Source organism: Homarus americanus, unplaced genomic scaffold, assembly GCF_018991925.1.
Source record: "Homarus americanus isolate GMGI-L3 unplaced genomic scaffold, GMGI_Hamer_2.0 scaffold34511, whole genome shotgun sequence".
NCBI classification, from domain to species: domain Eukaryota; kingdom Metazoa; phylum Arthropoda; class Malacostraca; order Decapoda; family Nephropidae; genus Homarus; species Homarus americanus.
This window is the reverse complement of record NW_024746353.1, coordinates 61,326-83,768: the sequence shown is the minus strand read 5'-3', so window position 1 is coordinate 83,768 and position 22,443 is coordinate 61,326. Positions and strand designations below refer to the sequence as shown.

Genomic DNA, 22,443 nt, shown 5'->3' with positions numbered 1-22,443 from the left:
GGTATTATTCCTTATTATCAATTTAAATACACCATCATGATCAGAGCACTATCATGATCAGAGCACCATCATGATCAGAGCACCATCATGATCAGAGCACTATCATGATCAGAGCACCATCATGATCAGAGCACCATCATGATCAGAGCACCATCATGATCAGAGCACCATCATGATCAGAGCACCATCATACAGAGCATCATCATGATCAGAGCACCATCATGATCAGGCACCATCATGATCAGGGCACCATCATGATCAGGGCACCATCATGATCAGACACCATCATGATCAGAGCACCATCATGATCAGAGCACCATCATGATCAGAGCACCATCATGATCAGAGCACCATCATGATCAGAGCACCATCATGATCAGAGCACCATCATGACTAGCACCATCATGATCAGAGCACCATCATGATCAGAGCACCATCATGATCAGAGCACCATCATGATCAGAGCACCATCATGATCAGAGCACCATCATGATCAGAGCTCCATCATGATCAGAGCACCAACATGATCAGAGCACCATTATAACTCAGGGTCTTTTTGCTATCAAGATACAGAAGCTGATGTACGGTATATAGTTGCCTGATATATTAGAGTGGTACCAGTCACGCTCTAGACTGGTAACTGTGTATAGAGGTATTAGAGTGGTACCAGTCACGCCTCTAGACTGGTAACTGTGTATAGAGGTATAGAGTGGTTACCACGCCTCTAGACTGGTAACTGTGTATAGAGGTATAGGAGTGGTATCAGTCACGCCTCTAGACTGGTAACTGTGTATAGAGGTATTAGAGTGGTTACCAGTCACGCCTAGACTGGTAACTGTGTATAGAGGTATAGAGGTTACCAGTCACGCCTCTAGACTGGTAATCTATAGAGGTATTAGAGTGGTTACCAGTCACGCCTCTAGACTGGTAACTGTGTATAGAGGTATTAGAGTGGTACCAGTCACGCCTCTAGACTGGTAACTGTGTAGAGAGTATTAGAGTGGTTACAGTCACGCCTCTAGACTGGTAACTGTAGAGGCAGGAGACTGGTATACTCACCTGTGTATACCTCCTGAAGGTCTGTAGTTAGAGTAAGGGAGGTTGGCCTTGATGTTGGCTCTCTTACGCCTGGCGAGGGTGAGAAGGGCGGGTCCCAGGTCCTCATCGTCAGCAGGTGTGTGCTTAGGGCTGGTCACGTCCCTAATAGCTGGTCCTAGATTCTGGTCCTCTTGGGAGGTGTGGTGGAGTCGTGGGCCAGGGGTGGCGGCAGCTACCCACCCCACCACAGCCAGAACCCACACTGGTAGTAGTCGCATCCTGTAGGAGGAGGAAAAGTATGGATTAAGGAGAGTGAAGGACGTTGAAGAAGGAGAGTGTAGGATGTTACCTGAAGGAGAGTGTAGGATGTTACCTGAAGGAGAGTGAGGATGTTACAAAGGAGAGAGAGGATGTTACCTGGAAGGAGAGTGTAGGATGTTACCTGAAGGAGAGTGTAGGATGTTACCTGGAAGGAGAGAGTGTAGGATGTTACCTGAAGGAGAGTGTAGGATGTTACCTGAAGGAGAGTGTAGGATGTTACCTGAAGGAGAGTGTAGGATGTTACCTGAAGGAGAGTGTAGGATGTTACCTGAAGGAGAGTGTAGGATGTTACCTGAAGGAGAGTGTAGGATGTTACCTGAAGGAGAGTGTAGGATGTTACCTGAAGGAGAGAGTAGGGATGTTACCTGAAGGAGAGTGTAGGATGTTACCTGAAGGAGAGTGAGAGGATACTCTGAAGGAGGAGTGTAGGATGTTACCTGAAGGAGAGTGTAGGATGTTACCTGAAGGAGAGGTAGGATGTTACCTGAAGGGGGAGAGAGGGATGTTACCTGGAAGGAGAGTGTAGATGTTACCATGGAAGGAGAGTGTAGGATGTTACCTGAAGGAAAGTGTAGGATGTTACCTGAAGGAGAGTGTAGGATGTTACCTGAAGGAGAGTGTAGGATGTTACCTGAAGGAAAGTGTAGGATGTTACCTGAAGGAAAGTGTAGGATGTTACCTGAAGGAGAGTGTAGGATGTTACCTGAAGGAGAGTGTGGGATGTTACCTGAAGGAGAGTGTAGGATGTTACCTGAAGGAGAGTGTAGGATGTTACCTGAAGGAGAGTGTAGGATGTTACCTGAAGGAGAGTGTAGGATGTTACCTGAAGGAGAGAGTAGGATGTTAAGAAGAAGCAAGAGAGAATTTTTATCTGTAAATGTGATCAAGTCTTCCCGTCTAGTGGGTCGTAACTCGGTATTAATGTCACGAAACACTGACACTCTGCCCGCGTCCCCCACACGCCTCCCACCTTCCCACACGCCACTCATTATCACCCTCCCACACGCCACTCCCCTTAACCAATCCACATCTTCCCTCCTCCTCCTCCTCCTCTCCATGTGTGTGTCTAGTCTTTATCACGCCTTATCTTTGTTCTCATCATCCTTTCCATTATTCCACTGACGTCATAGCCTATATTTACACAATCCATTAGTCACTCCATCCCTCTTTTTCATCATTTATTCTCTCCGTGTTTAGTGCATTTCACATGTTATTGTCTTGTTTATGTCACGCCCACACCTGTCAACTGAGCCACATCACACCTGTCACCTTGAGCCATACCCACAACCTCCACCCATTACCTCAAACACACACACACACACACACACACACACCTCCTGTCCTCCAAAGAACACCCCCTCCCCTTCCCCTCCCAAAGCACACCCCTCCCCCAACTACCTCCCTCTCCCTTCCTCCAAAGACACCCTCCCTCCCCCCTCCAAAGCACACCCTCCCCAACTACCTCTCCCCTTCCTCCAGCACACCCTCCCACTCCCTCCAGCACATCTCCCCTCCAAAGCATCACCCTCCCAACCTCCCTCTCCCCTTTCCACACAGTCTGGTCGAAGGGAGACAATTTATTTGGTAAAGCTGTCTCGTATCTGCACCAAGTCGTAGTGTTGTCCCAGGGGAAATACTGTGGCCACTCCGCCGCTCCGTTCAGGTCCCCGCTTCGCCCTGCTTAGTGGATCATATTAGGGCCTAGAAGTTGTTAAGGGTTATATCAGGGGTTGTTAAGGGGGTATATTAGGGCCTGGCAGTTGTTAAGGGTTATATCAGGGGTTGTTAAGGGGGTATATTAGGGCCTGGCAGTTGTTAGGGGTTATATCAGGGGTTGTTAAAGGGTTATATCAGGGTCTGGCAGTTGTTATGGGTTATATCAGGGGTTGTTAAGGGGTTATATTAGGGCCTGGCAGTTGTTATGGGTTATATCAGGGGTTGTTAAGGGGGTCATATCAGGGTCTGGCAGTTGTTGTAAGTTGTTGAGGGGTTCTATCTGGGGTTGGATGTTAAGGTGTTTTATCAGGGGTTGTTGAGGGGTTGAACGTTACACTGTACTGATTTTGAGGCTTCCGTGTGTGTGTGTGTGTGTGTGTGTGTGTGTGTGCGTGTGTGTGTGTGTGTGTGGTGTGTGTGTGTGTGTGTGTGTGTGTGTGTGTGTGTGTGTGTGTGTGTGTGTGTGTGTGTGTGTGTGTGTGTAAAAAGTTTACTATTCGTTAGGTGACTGTGAAGTAGCTGCTCTGGCAGTCCGGCGGGCAACTGAAAAGGTATAAGGATAATCGTAAGATAAACCTGAAAAAGTGTCAAATCGACCCCCTCACCTGGGAGACGATTACTCCACACCGTAATGCTTGGAGGAGCACAACACGAGAAGGTGTCAATACTTTCGAGTTAGCCCGACTGCATACCGAGGCAGACAAGCGCCAACGCCGGAAAGACGCTGCCGCTGCCCCTCCCGCACTAGATGTAGCCCCCCACATGTGCAACATCTGTGATCGACCCTACTGGTCCCGTATCGGCTTCTTTAGTCACCTCAGAACTCACCAACGAAGGTGACATCCTTAATAACTCATATCATTGTATCATAGCTGGATGATCGTCATACTTGATTCCGAGTGACAGCAAAGTAGTAGTAGAGTGTAAAAAGTATTGTGTATTTGGTAGAGAATATATACCAGTAGCAAAAAACACCTGGACATTTTTACACACACACACACACACACACACACACACACACTGAGAGAGAGAGAGAGAGAGGCGCCTTCCCGTCGCCTAATTCAATTGTGGAGCTTTACTGAATCTGTCCTGAGATCTGTGTGTGTGTGTGTGTGTGTGTGTGTGTGCGCCAGTTTGAGAATAGAGCAAGTGACCCACACGGAAGATAGTTATTCTCACCCTTGTCTGTTAACGGTACAAAAAAAAACCATTACAGACACACCACGTAAAATTTATTTCGTCAGTTGTCTGTTAATAGCCTAAAATAGCAAATGGAAAACTGACGAAAAACTGTGTACAACATGACGAAAAAATTGTGCAATCTGACGAAAAACTGTACCTAAGACTATACAAACTGACGAAGGACTGTACTTAAAACTGTGTACAAAATGACGAAAAACTGTACAATGAGACGAAAAACTACAAAATGACTAAAAACTGTACTATGAGACGAAAAACTGTACAATCTGACGAAAAACTGTACACTGTGCGCTTTGGTGTACTCGAGAGGAGGTGGGTGGCGTGGTGTGATCTGCCGGTATGATTCATTGATAAGGAGGCGAAGCCGCTTTTGTGTCTCCAAGTATAATGACGTGTTCCTGAGAGAGAGAGAGAGAGAGAGAGAGAGAGAGAGAGAGAGAGAGAGAGACCCCAGGTGAGTGAGGCAGGTAGAGAGAGGGGGGGTACGATGTATTATATGATGATGGCTTTTCTGGCAACCACCACTAACCACCACTACCACCATCACCTCTCTGGGTGGGGGGGACGGGGGGGATTTTGATTTGTCAAGGGAAATTTGTAAACACTCGATTTTCTATTTTCATTTCCAGATGACGTATCGAAGGGATCATTTGTTGTTAGGTTGGGTTGGGTTAAGTTAGGCTGGGTTGGGTTCGTTTGGGTCAAGTTAGGTTGGATTGGGTTGGGTTCGTTTGGGTCAAGTTAGGTTGGGTTGGGTTGGGTTCGTTTGGGTCAAGTTAGGTTGGGTTGGGTTCGTTTAGGTTGGGTTTAGGATGGGTTTAGTTGACTTATTTTGTATTGGGTTGGTTTAGGTTGGGTTCGGAAGTTGTGCGAGTGTTTGTGTGTGTGAGAGAGGGGGCCCCAGGTGTCAGCAGCAGATAGAGAGGCCCAGGTGTCAGCAGCCTTGGTAGAACAGGCCCCAGGTGTCAGCAACAGATAGAGGCCCAGGTGTCAGCAGCAAGTAGAAGGCCCCAGGTGTCAGCAGCATGAGTGAGAAGGAGGCCCCAGGTGTCAGCAGCAGGTGAGAGGCCCCCAGGTGTCAGTAACAGGTAGAAACCAGGCCCCAGGTGTCAGCAACAGGTGAAAGGCCCCAGAGTGTCAGCAGCAGATAGAGAAGGCCCCAGGTGTCAGCAGCAAGTGAGGGGGCCAGATTGTCAGCAGCATGGGTAGAGGAGGCCCCAGGTGTCAGCAGCAGGTGAGAGGGGCCCCCAGGTGTCAAGTGTAGATGAGAGACAGGCCCAGGTGTCAGCAATGAGTGAGAGAGGGCCCCAGGTGTCAACAGCCCAGATGGAGAGAGAGGCCCCAGGTGTCAGCAGCAGGTAGAGAGGAGGCCCCAGGTGTCGCCCAGCAGGTGGGGAAAGGGGGCCCCAGGTGTCCAGTGCCCAGAGTGAGAGACAGGCCCAGGTGTCAACAGCAGGTGAAGGAGGGCCCCAGGTGTCAGCAGCAGGTAGAGAGAGGAGCCCCAGGTGTCAGCAGCAGGTAGAGAGGCCCCAGTGTCAGCAACCCAGGTGAGAAGGGCCCCAGGTGTCAGCAGCAGGTAGAGAGGGGCCCCAGGTGTCACCCAGCCCAGGTAGAGAGGGCCCCAGGTGTCAGCAGCAGATGAGAGGGAGGGCCCCAGGTGTCAGCAGCAGGTAGAGAGGCCCCAGGTGTCACCAGCAGGTAGAGAAGCCCCAGTGTCTGTGGTGAGAGAGTGCCAGGTATCACCAGCAGGTAGAGGGGGCCCAGGTGTCTTAAGCAGGTGAGGCCCCAGGTGTCCTGTAGGTGGAAAATGGGGCCCCAGGTGTCAGCAGCAGGTAGAGAGAGGCCCCAGGTGTCAACAGCAGGTAGAGAGAGGCCCCAGGTGTCAGCAGGAGGTAGAGTAAGGTATAATATATTGAGACGACGGCCCCTAAACACCGCTCCACTCACCCCCTCGACTCTCCTCACTCAAAAGTTTCCAACCTTTTTCTTATCACTAGAAGAGTCTTGTGGTTAGGATAAGTTAGGTTAGGTTAGGTTAGGTTAGGATAGTGTTAGCTTACTTTAGGTTGAGTTAGGTTTGGTTTGGTTGGGTTTTGTTTGGTTAGGTTAGGTTAGGTTAGGTTAGGTTAGGTTAGGTTAGGTTAGGTTAGGTTAGGTTAGGTTAGGTTAGGTTAGTGTTAGCTTACTTTAGGTTGAGTTAGGTTTGGTTTGGTTGGGTTTTGTTTGGTTAGGTTAAGCTACGTTAAGTTATGTTTTGTTAGGTTAGGTTAAGATAGTTTAGTTTGGGTTTGGTTGGGTTTAGTTTGGTTAGGTTAAGCTACGTTAAGTTAGGTTTTGTTAGGTTAGGTTAAGATAGTTTAGTTTAGGTTAGGTTAGGTTTAGTTTGGTTAGGTTTGGTTAAGATAGTTTAAGTTAGGTTAGGTTAGGTTTAGTTTGGTTGGGTTAAGCTACGTTAAGTTAGGTTTAGTTTGGTTAGGTTTGGTTAAGATAGTTTAAGTTAGGTTAGGTTAGGTTTAGTTTGGTTGGGTTAAGCTACGTTAAGTTAGGTTTAGTTTGGTTAGGTTTGGTTAAGATAGTTTAAGTTAGGTTAGGTTTAGTTTGGGTAGGTTACTTTTTAAGCGCGCTATAAGGATAGTAATTACATCATTATAATAACATAAAAGATTCTGAGCGATAACACTGTAAGCCAACCGGAAGGTTAACTGTCCCAGCTTATTAACTTACAGCATATTATCTCCCAGGCTTATTAACTCTTAGCTTATTTTACCTTATAATTAACAACTTAAACATCCCGGTACTAACCTAACCTAACCTAACCTAACCTAACCTAACCTAACCTAACCTAATCTAACCTAACCTAATCTAACTAAACTAAACCTATTCAACCTAACCTAACCTAACCTAACCTAACCTAACCTAATCTAACTAAACTAAACCTAACCTAACCTAACCTAACCTAACCTAACCTAATCTAACTAAACTAAACCTATCCAACCTAACCTAACCTAACCTAACCTAGCTGGTGTTCAGGTGAAAGACGCTATTGAGGTGTTTATCTTCATGTGACCCAAATAAACTTACTAATTAATGATAAGACCCAAATAGGAATTGAAATTGATTACAGATGGCTGCAGTGCGGGGGAGTACAGGTGGGAGGTGAGGGAGGTGGGGTGAATTATGAGAAAGGAATAGATGAAGGGATGGAAGCATAGGCATTAAGTGTTGAGAAGCAGGAAAACCGGCCAGGGATAGGAGATAAATAGCCATGGTTAGGAGATAAATAGCCATGGTTAGGAAATAAATAGTCAGGGATAGGGAATAAATAGCCAGGGATAGGGAATACATAGCCAGGGATAGGGAATACATAGCCAGGGATAGGGAATAAATAGCCAGGGATAGATATATATATAATAGCCAATGTTAAGGAAAAAAATATGAACCTTGGTATAATAATTGGGAAAGAAATGGAGGCAAAAATACGAGTGAATGATAATAATGATGTGTTGTGGTGACCAGTAATGAGGAGGTGAGGAGGAGGAGGTGTATTGATACCAGGAGGAAGATCTGTAGGTGAGAGAGAGAGAGAGAGAGAGAGAGAGAGAGAGAGAGAGAGAGAGAAGTTTAACACAGGGTAAGAGGCAACAGAGGTGTCTACTTAAAGCGCCATCACAGTGTAGCGGCGTCTTCTGAACTATTGGCGCTATTTATAGATCACAGGTGTCGACAAAGATGAATGGTGGGCGTGATGGTGGTGTGTGGGCGTGATGATAGTGGTGAGTGTGTAGGAGTGGTGGTGGTGTTAAAAAGGTGTGATGGTGGTGTGTGGCGTGATGGTAGTGGGGAGTGTAGGAGTGGTGGTGTTGTGTGGGCGTGATGGTAGTGATGGTGTGTGGGGGGGTGATGGTGGTGGTGGGCGTGATGGTAGTTGTGGGGTGTGTGTGGGCGTGATGGTGGTGTGTGGGCGTGATGGTGTTGGTGATGGTAGTGGGCGTGAGATAGTAGTGGTGGTGTGTGGGCGTGAAGGTAGTGATGGTAGTGGTGGTGTGTGGGCGTGATGGTAGTGATGTGGTGTGTGGGGTGATAGTAGTAGGGCGCAGGTAGTGGTGGTGTGTGTGGGTGATGGTGGTAGTAGTGCGGTGGGCGTGATGGTGGTAGTAGTGCGGTGGGCGTGATGAACTTATAATTAGATGTGTTGGCGTAACAAATTATACTAGAGAGAGAGAGAGAATAAACTTATTACCAGGACAACAAAAACAAGAGAAATAACAAAAGAAACAAAAATAAATAAAAGAAACAAATAAAAAACAAAGAATAATAACAAAAGAAGCAAACAAAGACAAATAACAAAAGAAACAAACAAAACAAAAGAGAAATACTGACAAATAAGAGCAACAGCTAAGTACCCCCTGGTGCCCACTCCCAGCACTGATAGCCTTGGGGCACACGGTTGGCGCTACACCACCAGGGAAAATAGGAGGGTTAGGTTAGGTTAGGTTAGGGTAGGATGGAAGGTTAGGTTATAGTGAATATTGTTGTTTATAGTGTACATGGTTGTTTATAATAATAATAATAATAATAATAATAATAATAATAATAATAATAATAATTAACGGTTTATTGAAAAAATTCTGCAGCCCGAAGGCTGAAAATATACATTGGACATAAATGACTTATTACATACATTGGTGGTTTAACAAAAGCCTTATTAGAGAAAGGTAGCGGAACATACAGTAAACATACAGATTAATGTAGGTGTTGAACAGCAAACTCGTAGTGTAGTAACTCCCTCCCAGATGGTGTTAGGAGGAACTCACGTGGTGTAGTAATTCCCTCACAGATGGTGTTACGAGGGACCTCACGTGGTGTAGTAATTCCCTCACAGATGGTGTTATGAGGGACCTCACGTGGTGTAGTAATTACCTCACAGATGGTGTTATGAGGGGCCTCACGTGGTGTAGTAATTCCCTCACATATGGTGTTATGAGGGACATGTGGTGTAGTAATTCCCTCACAGATGGTGTGATGAGGGGCCTGACGTGGTGTAGTAATTCCCTCACAGATGGTGTTATGAGGGACCTCACGTGGTGTAGTAATTACCTCACAGATGGTGTTATGAGGGGCCTCACGTGGTGTAGTAATTCCCTCACATATGGTGTTATGAGGGACATGTGGTGTAGTAATTCCCTCACAGATGGTGTTATATGAGTGAGGTTTGGTCTTAGGCCTTCCTATCGTAGACGGATTAACACATCGCTGGTTGTTGTTGGGTCTCATGGGCCGTTATCACTGGGTACCTGGGACCTCGCTGTGTGAAGGTTAACTTGGGTACGACTGTTACTGTTGAGTTGTTCTCACTGACTTAAGCACTGTTCACCTCTGTTTAACACTGGTTCCGTTCCTTTCCTAAATGAAATTGTAACTTCTGGCGAGAACTTGTTGATATTCCGGTTGTGTTTATAGAGTGTATGGTTGTGTTTATAGAGTGTATGGTTGTCTATAGCGTCTTACCTTGTATTTACAGTATTTAAACATGAAGGGTTAGGTTGACCTCCAAATTTTCCCACAAATTTGCATTTTGTCCGAGAGTGACGCAGTGTTGCCATAATGTTGGTCATTATTATTCATTAATACCGTATCAGAGCTTTCACCTAGTGGCTCTTATTGTGAGGGGGGGGGTGGAGGTGGGGGGTGGAGGGGGGTGAGGAGGGAAGGGTAGTGGGGGAAATTATTACCAAATAAAACTCTTACACATTGTGACGTCAGAACACAGCTGACCAATCCACGCACCCCGTAAAACACACAAAAACAAACAATGACGTCACCAACATCCGGGACACTCCACAAACATCTTAATAACCCAATGTCTCACTTATTAACGAGTCTTAATCGTCGTAATGATCGTTAATTTCCATAATTTTAGGCCAAGTTGTATTAGTAATTTGTTATTAAATCAGGGAAGGTTATTAATCTGATCGAATGCTTCAATTACGTGTCAAGGTAATTAGTCAGAGGTCAGGAAGATCTTATTAATGATTTTGACGGTGATTATTGCTGTCGTTAATTATGGTAAGAGTGACGAGCCGACCCCCTGATGAGAGAGAGAGAGAGAGAGAGAGAGAGAGAGAGAGAGAGAGAGAGAGAGATAGGTATATAGGGGCTAGATAGATGGATAGAAAGAGGTAGATAGATAGATAGAGATAAATAGCCTTTATTTTTCTTTCTCTCCTCCCTTCTTCCTCGCCTCTCCTTCCTTTTCCCTTTTCTCTGTACCTCTTTCTCTACCTCTTTCCTCCTCCTTCTTCTTCTTCTTCCTCTTCTTCTTCTTCTTCTTCTTCCTCCCACCATTCTCTTAACCTCTTTCATTTATTTTCCTTTTATGATTCTTCAACTTCTTTCCTTTCCTTCCTTTCCTCTACCCTTTCTCTTGCTTTCTCCTTTCCCCACTTTCTCTCTACTTCTCCTCTCTTCCTCTCTCCTCTTTCTCTCTTTCCCTCCCATTATCTGTTCCACCTGTTGCTTCATCGTAATGGAGGATAATGACTCGTACTAGGAGCTCTGTGGTCAGTGTTTTCTCCTTTTTTTCTTTCTTGCTGTCTTTCTTTCTTTCTTTCTTTCTTTCTTTCTTTCTTTCTCTCTCTCTTTCTTTCTTTCTTTTCTTTCTTTCTTACTTTATTTTCCTTCTTGTTGTCTTACTTAATTTCTTTCTTTCTTGTTGTCTTTCTTTTTTTTCTTTCTTTCTTTTCTTTCTTTCTTACTTTCTTTCTTTCTTTCTTTCTTTCTTTCTTTCTTCTCTTCTTACTGTCTCTCTCCACTTCTATTTGTCCTAATGACTCTGGCCTTACCATCAGCACTAACACCTTTACCAACATTACCAACGCCAAAAGCACGATCCCACCCTTATTATTACCCCCACCATCAACCACTACTACCACCAACCACCAACCACCACCACCACCACCCCTACTCCCACCTTCACTACCAACCAACCCCTACTCCTACCACATCTAACCACCATCACCACCACCACTACTACTATTACCCCCACCACCAACCACCATCACCAACCACCACCACCTCCAACAACAACAACACCCCTACCCCCCTCAGTAAAGGCTCAGCTGTCAGGTCATGTTGCAAGGTGATCACATGTTGCAACTGTTAATAACATGAAGGAAGCCTCATCAACATGGCGTGTAATTTCATCTCCCTGTCATCAAATATATTTATTAAATTATTGGTCGTTTATAGTAGGTGCGTCGGTAGCTCCATGATCGTTCGTCCTGAGTGGGTCATCATTGACTTTTTGACTTGAATGTAACGGCGAGGACATAATTTTTTTTTTATTATGTATATATTTATTTTTTTGTAAAGGTGAAGATTTTTTTATTTATTTTTATTTTATTTTATTTTTTTATAAGTATATATCTTGTTGTTTTAGTGAAGTTTCTGCCTTGACTGACTTAACTAACTATATCTACCCCCGTGTGAGGGAGTTATTATACTGTAGCTTAGTTTAGTTAATGCCCGTCTCATGGCCTGTTTTATTAAGTAAATTTGCGCAATTTTTATTTAATTTTTTTTTTTTTTTTATAATTGGGAACATGTTCTTGCGGTTTTAACACTGTAAATGCCCCAATGTTAAATTAACAAATGATCCTAAAATTCCCCAAATTGTGGTAACTGTGAATTTTGCATGACTCAATTATGTGTGGTTGTGGTGGTGGTGGTGGTGGTGGTGGGGGAGGCTGTGTGAATCTTTTTGGCAACTTCTGCAAGATTTTTCCAGTGTAATGCACGGTAGCCGGGAACGAGGACACGCACACACACACACACACGTTATCAGGGTCAGGTGAAAGACCCTATTTTATTTCACCTGATGTTTAAACACCCTAATGGTAATGTAACAAAACATAACTAACCTCCAAGTTAACCTAACCTAACCTTACATTACAAAACCTAACTTAACCATTTAAATCCCATTACATTGTTTTTTTTAATTAATTTTCTCTTAGAGCCAAAATCAATGTTATCACAGCCATCAGGGGAATGTCAGCTCAATGAATCTCCTTTATATCGACATCAGTGTCCCTCTTGACGTACGTGTGTGTGTTTGTGTGTGTGTGTGTGTGTGTGTGTGTGTGTGTGTGTGTGTGTGTGTGTGTGAGTGTGTGTGTGTGTGTGTGTGTGTGTGTGTGTGTGTGTGTAAATATTTGTTGCATCATAATAAATATTCAATTACGTCAATGTAATTAATGCAGTTTAATATTAATTTGTTATCATTTATAAATCACCGGTAGTTGATGTACCGGTATAGGGTGATCTGTAGTTGATGTACCGGTATAGGATCACCTGTAGTTTATGTACCGGTATAGGATCACCAGTAGTTGATGTACCGGTATAGGGTCACCGGTAGTTGATGTACCGGTATAGGGTGACCTGTAGTTGGTGTACCGGTATAGGATCACCAGTAGTTGATGTACCGGTATAGGGTGACCTGTAGTTGATGTACCGGTATAGGGTGACCTGTAGTTGATGTACCGGTATAGGATCACCAGTAGTTGATGTACCGGTATAGGGTGACCTGTAGTTGATGTACGTATAGGTGACCCAGTTGATGTACCGGTATAGGGTGACCTGTAGTTGATGTACCGGTATAGATCACCAGTAGTTGATGTACCAGTAGTTGATGTACCGGTATAGATCACCAGTAGTTGATGTACCTAGTTGATGTACCGGTATAGGATCACCAGTAGTTGATGTACCGGTATAGGATCACCAGTAGTTGATGTACCGGTATAGGGTGACCTGTAGTTGATGTACCGGTATAGGGTGACCTGTAGTTGATGTACCGGTATAGGGTGACCTGTAGTTGGTGTATCGGTATAGGGTGACCTGTAGTTGGTGTACCGGTATAGGATCACCAGTAGTTGATGTACCGGTATAGGGTGACCTGTAGTTGATGTACCGGTATAGGATCACCAGTAGTTGATGTACCGGTATAGGATCACCAGTAGTTGATGTACCGGTATAGGATCACCTGTAGTTGATGTACCGGTATAGGATCACCAGTAGTTGATGTACCGGTATAGGATCACCTGTAGTTGATGTACCGGTATAGGATCACCAGTAGTTGATGTACCGGTATAGGATCACCTATAGTTGATGTACCGGTATAGGATCACCAGTAGTTGATGTACCGGTATAGGATCACCAGTAGTTGATGTACCGGTATAGGATCACCGGTATTAATGCATCAACAGTATTACACTCTGGGTCACCTTTTGCTCTGGGAGGAAAAAAAGTTTAATTCTGGTCATTTTTTAGCCAACAGTTACACGGGTGCGGGTAATAAGGGCATTAGTGCTGGTGACGCGGTGCAGATTTTTCATAAATTTTGCGTTTAGAGTTAACCTTTAGGTCAGTGTGGTTTAGCCCCCTCTTGCCTACCTCGCCCCATTTCCTCACCAAATTGCATATCTGGTCGTAAATCCAATTTATTTTTCCCCGTTAATATTTTTAGTGCAGTTTTGGGGGTCAAAATAATGCTTTGTTTTGTTTCCTAATTGATTTTTCCTGCATCAGTTAGAAAGTTGGTATTGGTGTTTCATAAGAGTGTTTTATTTACTGTATCTATGGTAATAATAATAATGATAATAGTAATAATAATAATAATAATAATAATAATAATAATAATAATAATAATATAACCAATAATAATAATAATAATAATAACAATAACAACACTAATAACAACAGTAATAACATGTACGTGTCTTTAACAACAGGTGTACTATATAATGTTTGTGGTTTTGTCTGGTAATAATAATAAGATAATCGGATTACATTATACAGCATCATTTCTGCTTCATGAACCACAAAATATAATTATCAAATCGTCCATAAACTGTAACTAAATACTTGAGATTTTTTTTATTTTTTCTTATAATACGAAGTGAGAAAAAATTTACAAAACTTATATATAAATTAATGTGTTATTATTTTTATATTAAATGTTTATAGTGGATGAGGTAATGTTTATAGCGTATGGGGTAATGTTTATAGTGTATGGGTAATGTTTATAGTGGATGGGGTAATGTTTATAGTGGATGGGGTAATGTTTATAGTGTCTGAGGTAATGTTTATAGCGTATGGGGTAATGTTTATAGTGTATGGGTAATGTTTATAGTGTATGGGGTAATGTTTATAGTGTATGGGTAATGTTTATAGTGGATGAGGTAATGTTTATAGTGTATGGGTAATGTTTATAGTGGATGAGGTAATGTTTATAGTGTATGGGTAATGTTTATAGTGGATGGGGTAATGTTTATAGTGGATGGGGTAATGTTTATAGTGAATGGGGTAATGTTTATAGTGGATGGAGTAATGTTTATAGTGGATGAGGTAATGTTTATAGTGGATGGGTAATGTTTATAGTGTATGGGCAATGTTTATAGTGTATGGGTAATGTTTATAGTGTATGGGGTAATGTTTATAGTGGATGAGGTAATGTTTATAGTGGATGAGGTAATGTTTATAGTGAATGGGGTAATGTTTATAGTGGATGGGGTAATGTTTATAGTGGATGAGGTAATGTTTATAGTGTATGGGGTAATGTTTATAGTGGATGGGGTAATGTTTATGGATGGGGTAATGTTTATAGTGGATGGGGTGTTTATAGTGATGGGGTAATGGATGAGGTAATGGGTAATGTTTATAGTGGATGGGGTAATGTTTATAGTGTATGGGGTAATGTTTATAGTGGATGGGGTAATGTTTATAGTGGATGGGGTAATGTTTATAGTGGATGGGGTAATGTTTATAGTGGATGAGGTAATGTTTATAGTGGATGAGGTAATGTTTATAGTGTAGTAATGTTTATAGTGGATGGGGTAATGTTTATAGTGGATGAGGTAATGTTTATAGTGGATGGGGTAATGTTTATAGTGGATGGGGTAATGTTTATAGTGGATGGGGTAATGTTTATAGTGGATGGGGTAATGTTTATAGTGGATGGGGTAATGTTTATAGTGGATGGGGTAATGTTTATAGTGGATGGGGTAATGTTTATAGTGGATGGGGTAATGTTTATAGTGAATGGGGGAGTAATGTTTATAGTGTGTTATATTACTAAACTCGACGCTTGAACTAATGTTTTTGTAGGAGTTTAAAGCTAGAAATATTTGTGTTGTGCTTTTGCTGTCGTGTGTGTGGTGTGTGTGTGTGTGTGTGTGTGTGTGTGTGTGTGTGTGTGTGATTAAAATGTTTTATATTTGGTTTGGTCTGAACTACCATATGTGTCAGTGGTTTTTAGAATATCTATTGTTAGTCTCGTGTTGTTGGTTCACTGTTTATGATGCCTAAGTCAGGTCATCGTACTCATTACACTCTGCCTGGCCAACCTTTAGTGGATGGCCATTGGGTAACTAAGGTCAATATTCAACAGGTGGTGGCCTCTAGGTGATGGCCTCTAGGTGATGGCCTCTAGGTGATGGCCTCTAGGTGGTGGCCTCTAGGTGATGGCCTCTAGGTGGTGGCCTCTAGGTGATGGCCTCTAGGTGATGGCCTCAGGTGAGGTGGCTCTCTAGGTGACATCATAGGTGTGCCCCTAGGCAGATGGCCTCAGGTGATGGCTCAGGGTGATGCAATGGGGGCCTCTAGGGGTGATGGCCTCTAGGTGATGGGCTCCAGTGATGGCCCCAGGCAGGCCTCAGGGGTGATGGCCTCAGTGATGGGCCCTGCAGTGATGGGGCTCTAGGTGCAGGCCCCAGGTGCAGGCCTCAGTGATGGGCCCCAGTGATGGTGGCCTCCCCAGGATGGCCTCCCCAGGGTGATGGCCTCTAGGGCATGGCCCCTAGGTGATGGCCCCAGGTGGCAGGCTTCTGTGGGTGATGGCCTCGCAGGTGGTGTGGGCCTGAGGGTGACATGCCCCAGGTGATGGCCTGCAGATGGCCTGAGATGTGTCTCTAGGTGATGGGCCCCAAAGAGCGGCTTCAAAGGATGGCCCCAGGTGATGGCCTTCCCTAGGTGATGGCTCCCTCACGTGATGGCCCCTCACGTGATGGCCTCACGATGAAGCCTCTAGGTAGGCCCCCAGGTGGCAGGCTCTCAGGTGATGGCCCTAGGTGATGGGCTCTAGGTGATGGCCTCTAGGGTGGTACCCCAGGTGAGGCCCCAGGGGTGATGGCCCCCAGTGATATCCCAGGTGATGGCCCTGACGTGATATCCCCTAGGTGGTGGGCCTCCCAGTGACACGGATGGCTTCCCAGGGGTGGTGCAGGGCCCTGTGGTGCCTCTCAGGGCAGATGGGCCCCAGGTGATGGCCCCTAGGTGATGGCCCCAGGCAGATGGCCCCAGGGTGATGGCCCCCAGGTGGTGGCCCCTAGGGTGATGGCTCCCCAGGTGAGCAAGCCCTTAGTGAGATGGCTCCTCAGGTGGGCTTCCCCAGCATACCGGTAAGATGGCCCCCAGGGTGATGGGCCCTGCAGATGGGCCCCCAGGCAGGCCTCCCCAGTGAGATGGGCCCTCTAGGTGATGGCCTCTAGGTGATGGCCTCTAGGTGATGGCCTCTAGGTGGTGGCCGTGTGAGGAAGAAGACAGCCAAGTTTATCTTCTTTGTTTGTTTACATTTTAACGGACCACCATTTTGTGACGTCATCGATGGGTATAGTACATAAAGAGAGAGCCGTCAAACAGGTGCTTTAGTCGTCGTACTCAAGGGGCTCGGTTATCGGTACTCAAGGGTTTAAGTCATCGTACTCAAGGGGTCGTCCTTGTATTAGACAGACAGAACATTCTATCAGACATAAATAAAACATTGTATCAGAAATAAAACATTGTATCAGACATGAATAAAACATTGTATCAGAAATAAAACATTGTATCAGACATAAAAGTTAGTGTTTGTAGCATTAGTTTAATTGCTCGGTTACCTGTACGCCAGAGGGCTGAGAAATAATGAATTGTTCAGTGTGTGTGTGTGTGTGTGTGAGTGTGTTTGTGGAAGGGGTTGTGTGTGGTGATCGTATGTGGTGGTCATGTGGTATGTGGTGGTCATGTGCTAGTGGTAGTTATGTGGTAGTGGTCGTCATGTGTGGTGGTCATGTGGTATGTAGTGGTCATGTGCTAGTGGTAGTTATGTGGTAGTGGTCGTCATGTGTGGTGGTCATGTGGTATGTGGTGGTCATGTGGTATGTGGTGGTCATGTGGTATGTGGTGGTCCTGATCTCCACCAACAATGATTGAGGCTGAGTAATTGACTTAAGTTTGGTAGTAGGAACATGGAAGAGAGAGAGGCACTCACGCACTTCTGTTCAATATTCTAACTCTCCTTCACTATCTCTCTCCCTCACCATCACTATCTCACTATCTCCCTCACCACATTCCTCACTATCCTCCCCTCACCACACTCCCTCACCACACTCACTGTCCTTCCCTCACCACACTCTCCCTCTATCTCCCTCACCACACTCTTCACCATCCTTCCCACACCACACTCCTCACCACCCTTCCCTCACCACACTCCCTCATCACACTCCCTCACCACACTCCCTCACCACACTCTCCTAATATCACCCACACCATAACTCTCCCTTATCACCCTGGGGCCCACAGTGTGTTCTGCTCGACCAATAAAGCCTTCTCACTTATAATTAATGCTGGGCAGGATAGATCGTTCCTATCTTTCAGGCCAGGATAGATCTTTCCATTCCATCAGACCAGGATAGAACGTCCCTCTCCTTGCCTTTCATTCCCTCAGGCCAGGATAGATCGTTTCATTCACCCAGGCCATGATAGAACGTTCCTCATATAGTCCTACATCACCCAGGCCAAGATAGAACGTCCCTCCATCACCCAGGGCATGATAGAACGCCCCTCTCCTTGCCATTCATTCCTCCAGGCCTGAATAGAACGTCCCCCTTCAATCAGAGGAGACAACAATAGCTAACATTCACAACTCATCTCCCAGCAGTTGTATAGTCAGCCACGAGATTAGTTGCCACTCCAGCCACCATTCCACGCCAGCCTCCCCTCCAACCCCTTACGTTTTCTATGTCCACTCATACTTACATCCCGTTTTCTATGATATGTCTTCTGTAACATGGCATCCCGTTTTCTGTGATACATTTCCCATGTAATGTTGCATTCCGTATTCTGTGATATATTTTCTTTAATGTGGCAACCCGTTTTCTATGATACCAGTGTATTTCTTTTGCAATATGGCATCTCGTTTTCTTTGTCTATTGTCACGCTTGCATCCCGTTTTCTGTGACACGGGTATATTTCTTGTGTAATGTGGCATACCATTTTCTGTGATATATTTCCTCTGTAATGTGACATCCCATTTTCTGTTTACAAGTCCAATGAAAAATTACCTTCTCGTCTTCCCTTGTTAGTATTGTGTTGTATGGACAATGGCATTATGAATTAATCGTCCCTAATAACCTAACCTAACCATTTTCTTTTAAGTTATTAGCAGCGTTAACCTCACGCTGCTCAGTGTGTGGAGATAGATTATATTACCATTAGTACAGAAAATAAATAGTTTCCCCCATTCGCTGCGTCTGGTTTTCTGTTGTTGTTATTAAAACCGTGTTACAATAGCATGAAGACGAATCACTTTAATAAATAAGAAAGTTTAGCTATTTGTTATTTTCATTCTTGGTCATTACATTTAGTTACCCTTACGTCCACCAGAGCTTAAGTAATGGTAGGGGAGGTAGTGGTAGTGGGAGTTTGGTTTGATGTTATTCCGTTTTCTCTCATGATTGACGAGGTTTGGTTAGGTTAGGTTAGGTTAGGTTAGGTTGGAGGAGGAATTGTGTGTGTGTGTGTGTGTGTGTGTGTGTGTGTGTGTGTGTGTGTGTGTGTGTTTAGCCCCCTCCTTGTTACCATCGTTTCAATGTTAGTCTTGTAGTTTCAGCTTGTTACGGAGGCAGAAAAAATATCCAACTAGTTTGAATATTTTGTTATGTTGTGTATGTTAGTCTAGTAGGCAGCTATTTATTTTTAAACTTTGTTACTAATTTTGTTTTTATTATTCTTATTCTTATTATTATTATTTTATTTTATTATAATTGTTATTTATTTAATATATTTATATAAATTTTATTATTATTATTATTATTATTATTATTATTATTATCATTATTATCATTATCATCATCATCTTAATTATTATTATTATTATTTTATTATATTATATTTTCGCCCCCCAGGCCTTGATGTGGGTCATTAAGAATGACCTGTGCCCGGGTGGGCTAATGCCCGTAAAGAAGAGAAAAAAGTCTGTTGGTCTTCATCTCACACACACACACACACACACACACACACACACACACACACACACACACACACACACACACTCTCTCTCTTCACACATTTTACAATAACAATAACTTACTGATAGACGGGCAGAGAAAACCTACCATTTCTGGACTATTATCCGTGGACGGGAAGGTGACGGGTAGGGGAGGGTCGGTGACGGAAAGGAGGGTCGGTGACGGGAAAAGGGAGGGATGGGAGAATAGGTGACGGAAGGAGGGGAGTGTAGGTGACAGGGTAGGATAGAGAGAGGGAGGGGTAGGTGAGGGGGGAGATCAAAGCCTGGTGGGGGGGGGCAGGTTCCTATAGTGGCAGGTATTGGTCGTTAGTGAACCAGCAGTAACCTGATCTGTATTGAAACTAACCTGAATGATTTTTTTTTTTGTATCTATTTTGATGTATTTTATTTAATTGTTTTGTCTGTGTTGTGTTTGTGTTATATTAATCGTTCTAATGATTAATGGATTTTTAGTATTTAAGATTCATATGGAAATTATGTATGATAGATTTGATAGAATTTGAGGAAATATTCAGAAGGGAATGTGAATTGGTCACTGAAATATAATGGAGAAAATAATTGACTTTAACCTGACCTAATCTAACCTAATCTAACCTAACCTAACCTAATCTAACCTAACCTAACCTAACCTAACCTGACCTAATCTAACCTAACCTAACCTAACCTAACCTAACCTAACCTAACCTAACCTGACCTAACCTAACCTAACCTAACCTAACCTAATCTAATCTAACCTAACCTAACCTAACCTGACCTAATCTAACCTAATCTAACCTAACCTAACCTAATCTAACCTAACCTAACCTAATCTAACCTAACCTAACTTAATCCTCACTGATTCTCTTTATCATGGCGACACTGGTTTATGTTTTAACACTGGTTTATCTTTTACAGGTTGGGGCATCAGTAAACTGTAAGTACATAGTGTGGCAGTTATATAGCTGTAAGGTGTTGTAATAGGGTACAGTTATATAGCTGTAAGATGTTGTAATAGGGTACAGTTTTATAGCTGTAAGATAACACTAATAGGGTACAGTTATATAGCTGTAAGATATAATAGGGTACAGTTATATAGCTGTAAGATATAATAGGGTACAGTTATATAGCTGTAAGATGTTGTAATAGGGTACAGTTATATAGGTGTAAGATATAATAGGGTACAGTTATATAGCTGTAAGATATAATAGGGTACAGTTATATAGCTGTAAGATATAATAGGGTACAGTTATATAGCTGTAAGATGTTGTAATAGGGTACAGTTTTATAGCTGTAAGATATAATAGGGTACAGTTATATAGCTGTAAGATGTTGTAATAGGGTACAGTTATATAGCTGTAAGATATAATAGGGTACAGTTATATGGCTGTAAGATGTTGTAATAGGGTACAGTTATATAGCTGTAAGATATAATAGGGTACAGTTATATAGCTGTAAGATGTTGTAATAGGGTACAGTTAGTTTTGAAATACACTTGAAAACTTATAAATCTACGGTATAACTTCACCCTGATATACAAGAGATACCACACGACGATACATAGTTGTATTATTCATAATTATACATAGTAGTGATGAATGAGCCTTGCTTCGTTAGGTTAGGTTAAGTCAAGCTAGGTTAGGTTAGGTTAGGTTAGGTTAAGTTAAGCTAGGTTAGGTTAGGTTAGGTTAGGTTAAGTTAGGTTAGGTTAAGTTAGGTTAAGTTAAGCTAGGTTAGGTTAGGTTAGGTTAGGTTAAGTCAAGCTAGGTTAGGTTAGGTTAAGTCAGGTTAAGTTAAGCTAGGTTAGGTTAGGTTAGGTTAAGTCAAGCTAGGTTAGGTTAGGTTAGGTTAAGTCAGGTTAAGTTAAGCTAGGTTAGGTTAGGTTAGGTTACAATGTCTATCTTTTAATTAACACGTAGACTGTTGTTTATGATAGCAGTATAGTTATTGGTTTCAGATGGAGGTAAGACGTTGATAAAATTTACATATGTATTTCAATATGATGCATGCAGACTTCTAATTCAGGTAGACATAACGAATACACTTGTGTATTTTTCTGTGTTTAACTGAAATACAAAGTTTATTTCACGTGGAGAAGGTAAGAGTAGGGTATTTATTTCACGTGAACATAGAGGCCATTATTTATTCATATTTATATCAGGTGAAAGTAAAGATACATTATTTCAGTACAATTTCTTCAGGTAAGAGTCTCGTAAATGTAATTGACTGTTTAACGCGTCGAGCAGTTAACGATATAATGATTTTTACAATGTTTGTTTTCGTCTTCCGCCTGATAACAAAATTACTGGTTCGTGTCGTTTCGTATTCGTGTCGTTTCGTTTCGTGTTCGTGTAGTTTCGTTACGGATTCGCTGTTAGACAATTTTTATTATAGGATTCATAATTTTTGACTTCGGGCTGTTTTTATGCTTACAGGACGTCGACCATTACTGTGTGTGTGTGTGTGTGTGTGTGTGTGTGTGTGTGTGTGTGTGTGTGTGTGTCTAACCCTGTTATTCTTTCTTTTTCCTCCCTTACTATTCGATGATACCTACATTCAACACACCTACACACACCACACCTACACCCAACGCACCCCACACCTAACACACCCCACACCTAACGCACCCCACACCTAACACACCCCACACCTAACGCACTCCACACCTAACGCACCCCACACCTAACGCACCCCACACCTAACACACCCCACACCTAACACACCCCACACCTAACACATCCCACACTTACACACCCCACACCTAACACACCCCACACCTAACACACACCCCACACCTAACACACCCCACACCTAACACACCCCCTAACACACACACCTAACACACACCCAAC

At 43.4% G+C, this 22,443-nt stretch overlaps 1 protein-coding gene across 1 annotated transcript in view; it reads right to left on the bottom strand.

Moving 5' to 3' along the window:
• Window positions 1–22,443, bottom strand: part of LOC121879210 — a 46,554-nt gene that overhangs the window by 5,360 nt on the left and 18,751 nt on the right. Inside the window, exon 2 of the mRNA XM_042385805.1 lies at window positions 1,060–1,317. Coding sequence (XP_042241739.1) covers window positions 1,060–1,316 — 257 coding nt within the window. The 5' untranslated portion in view covers window position 1,317. The remainder of the gene's footprint in view (window positions 1–1,059; window positions 1,318–22,443) is intronic.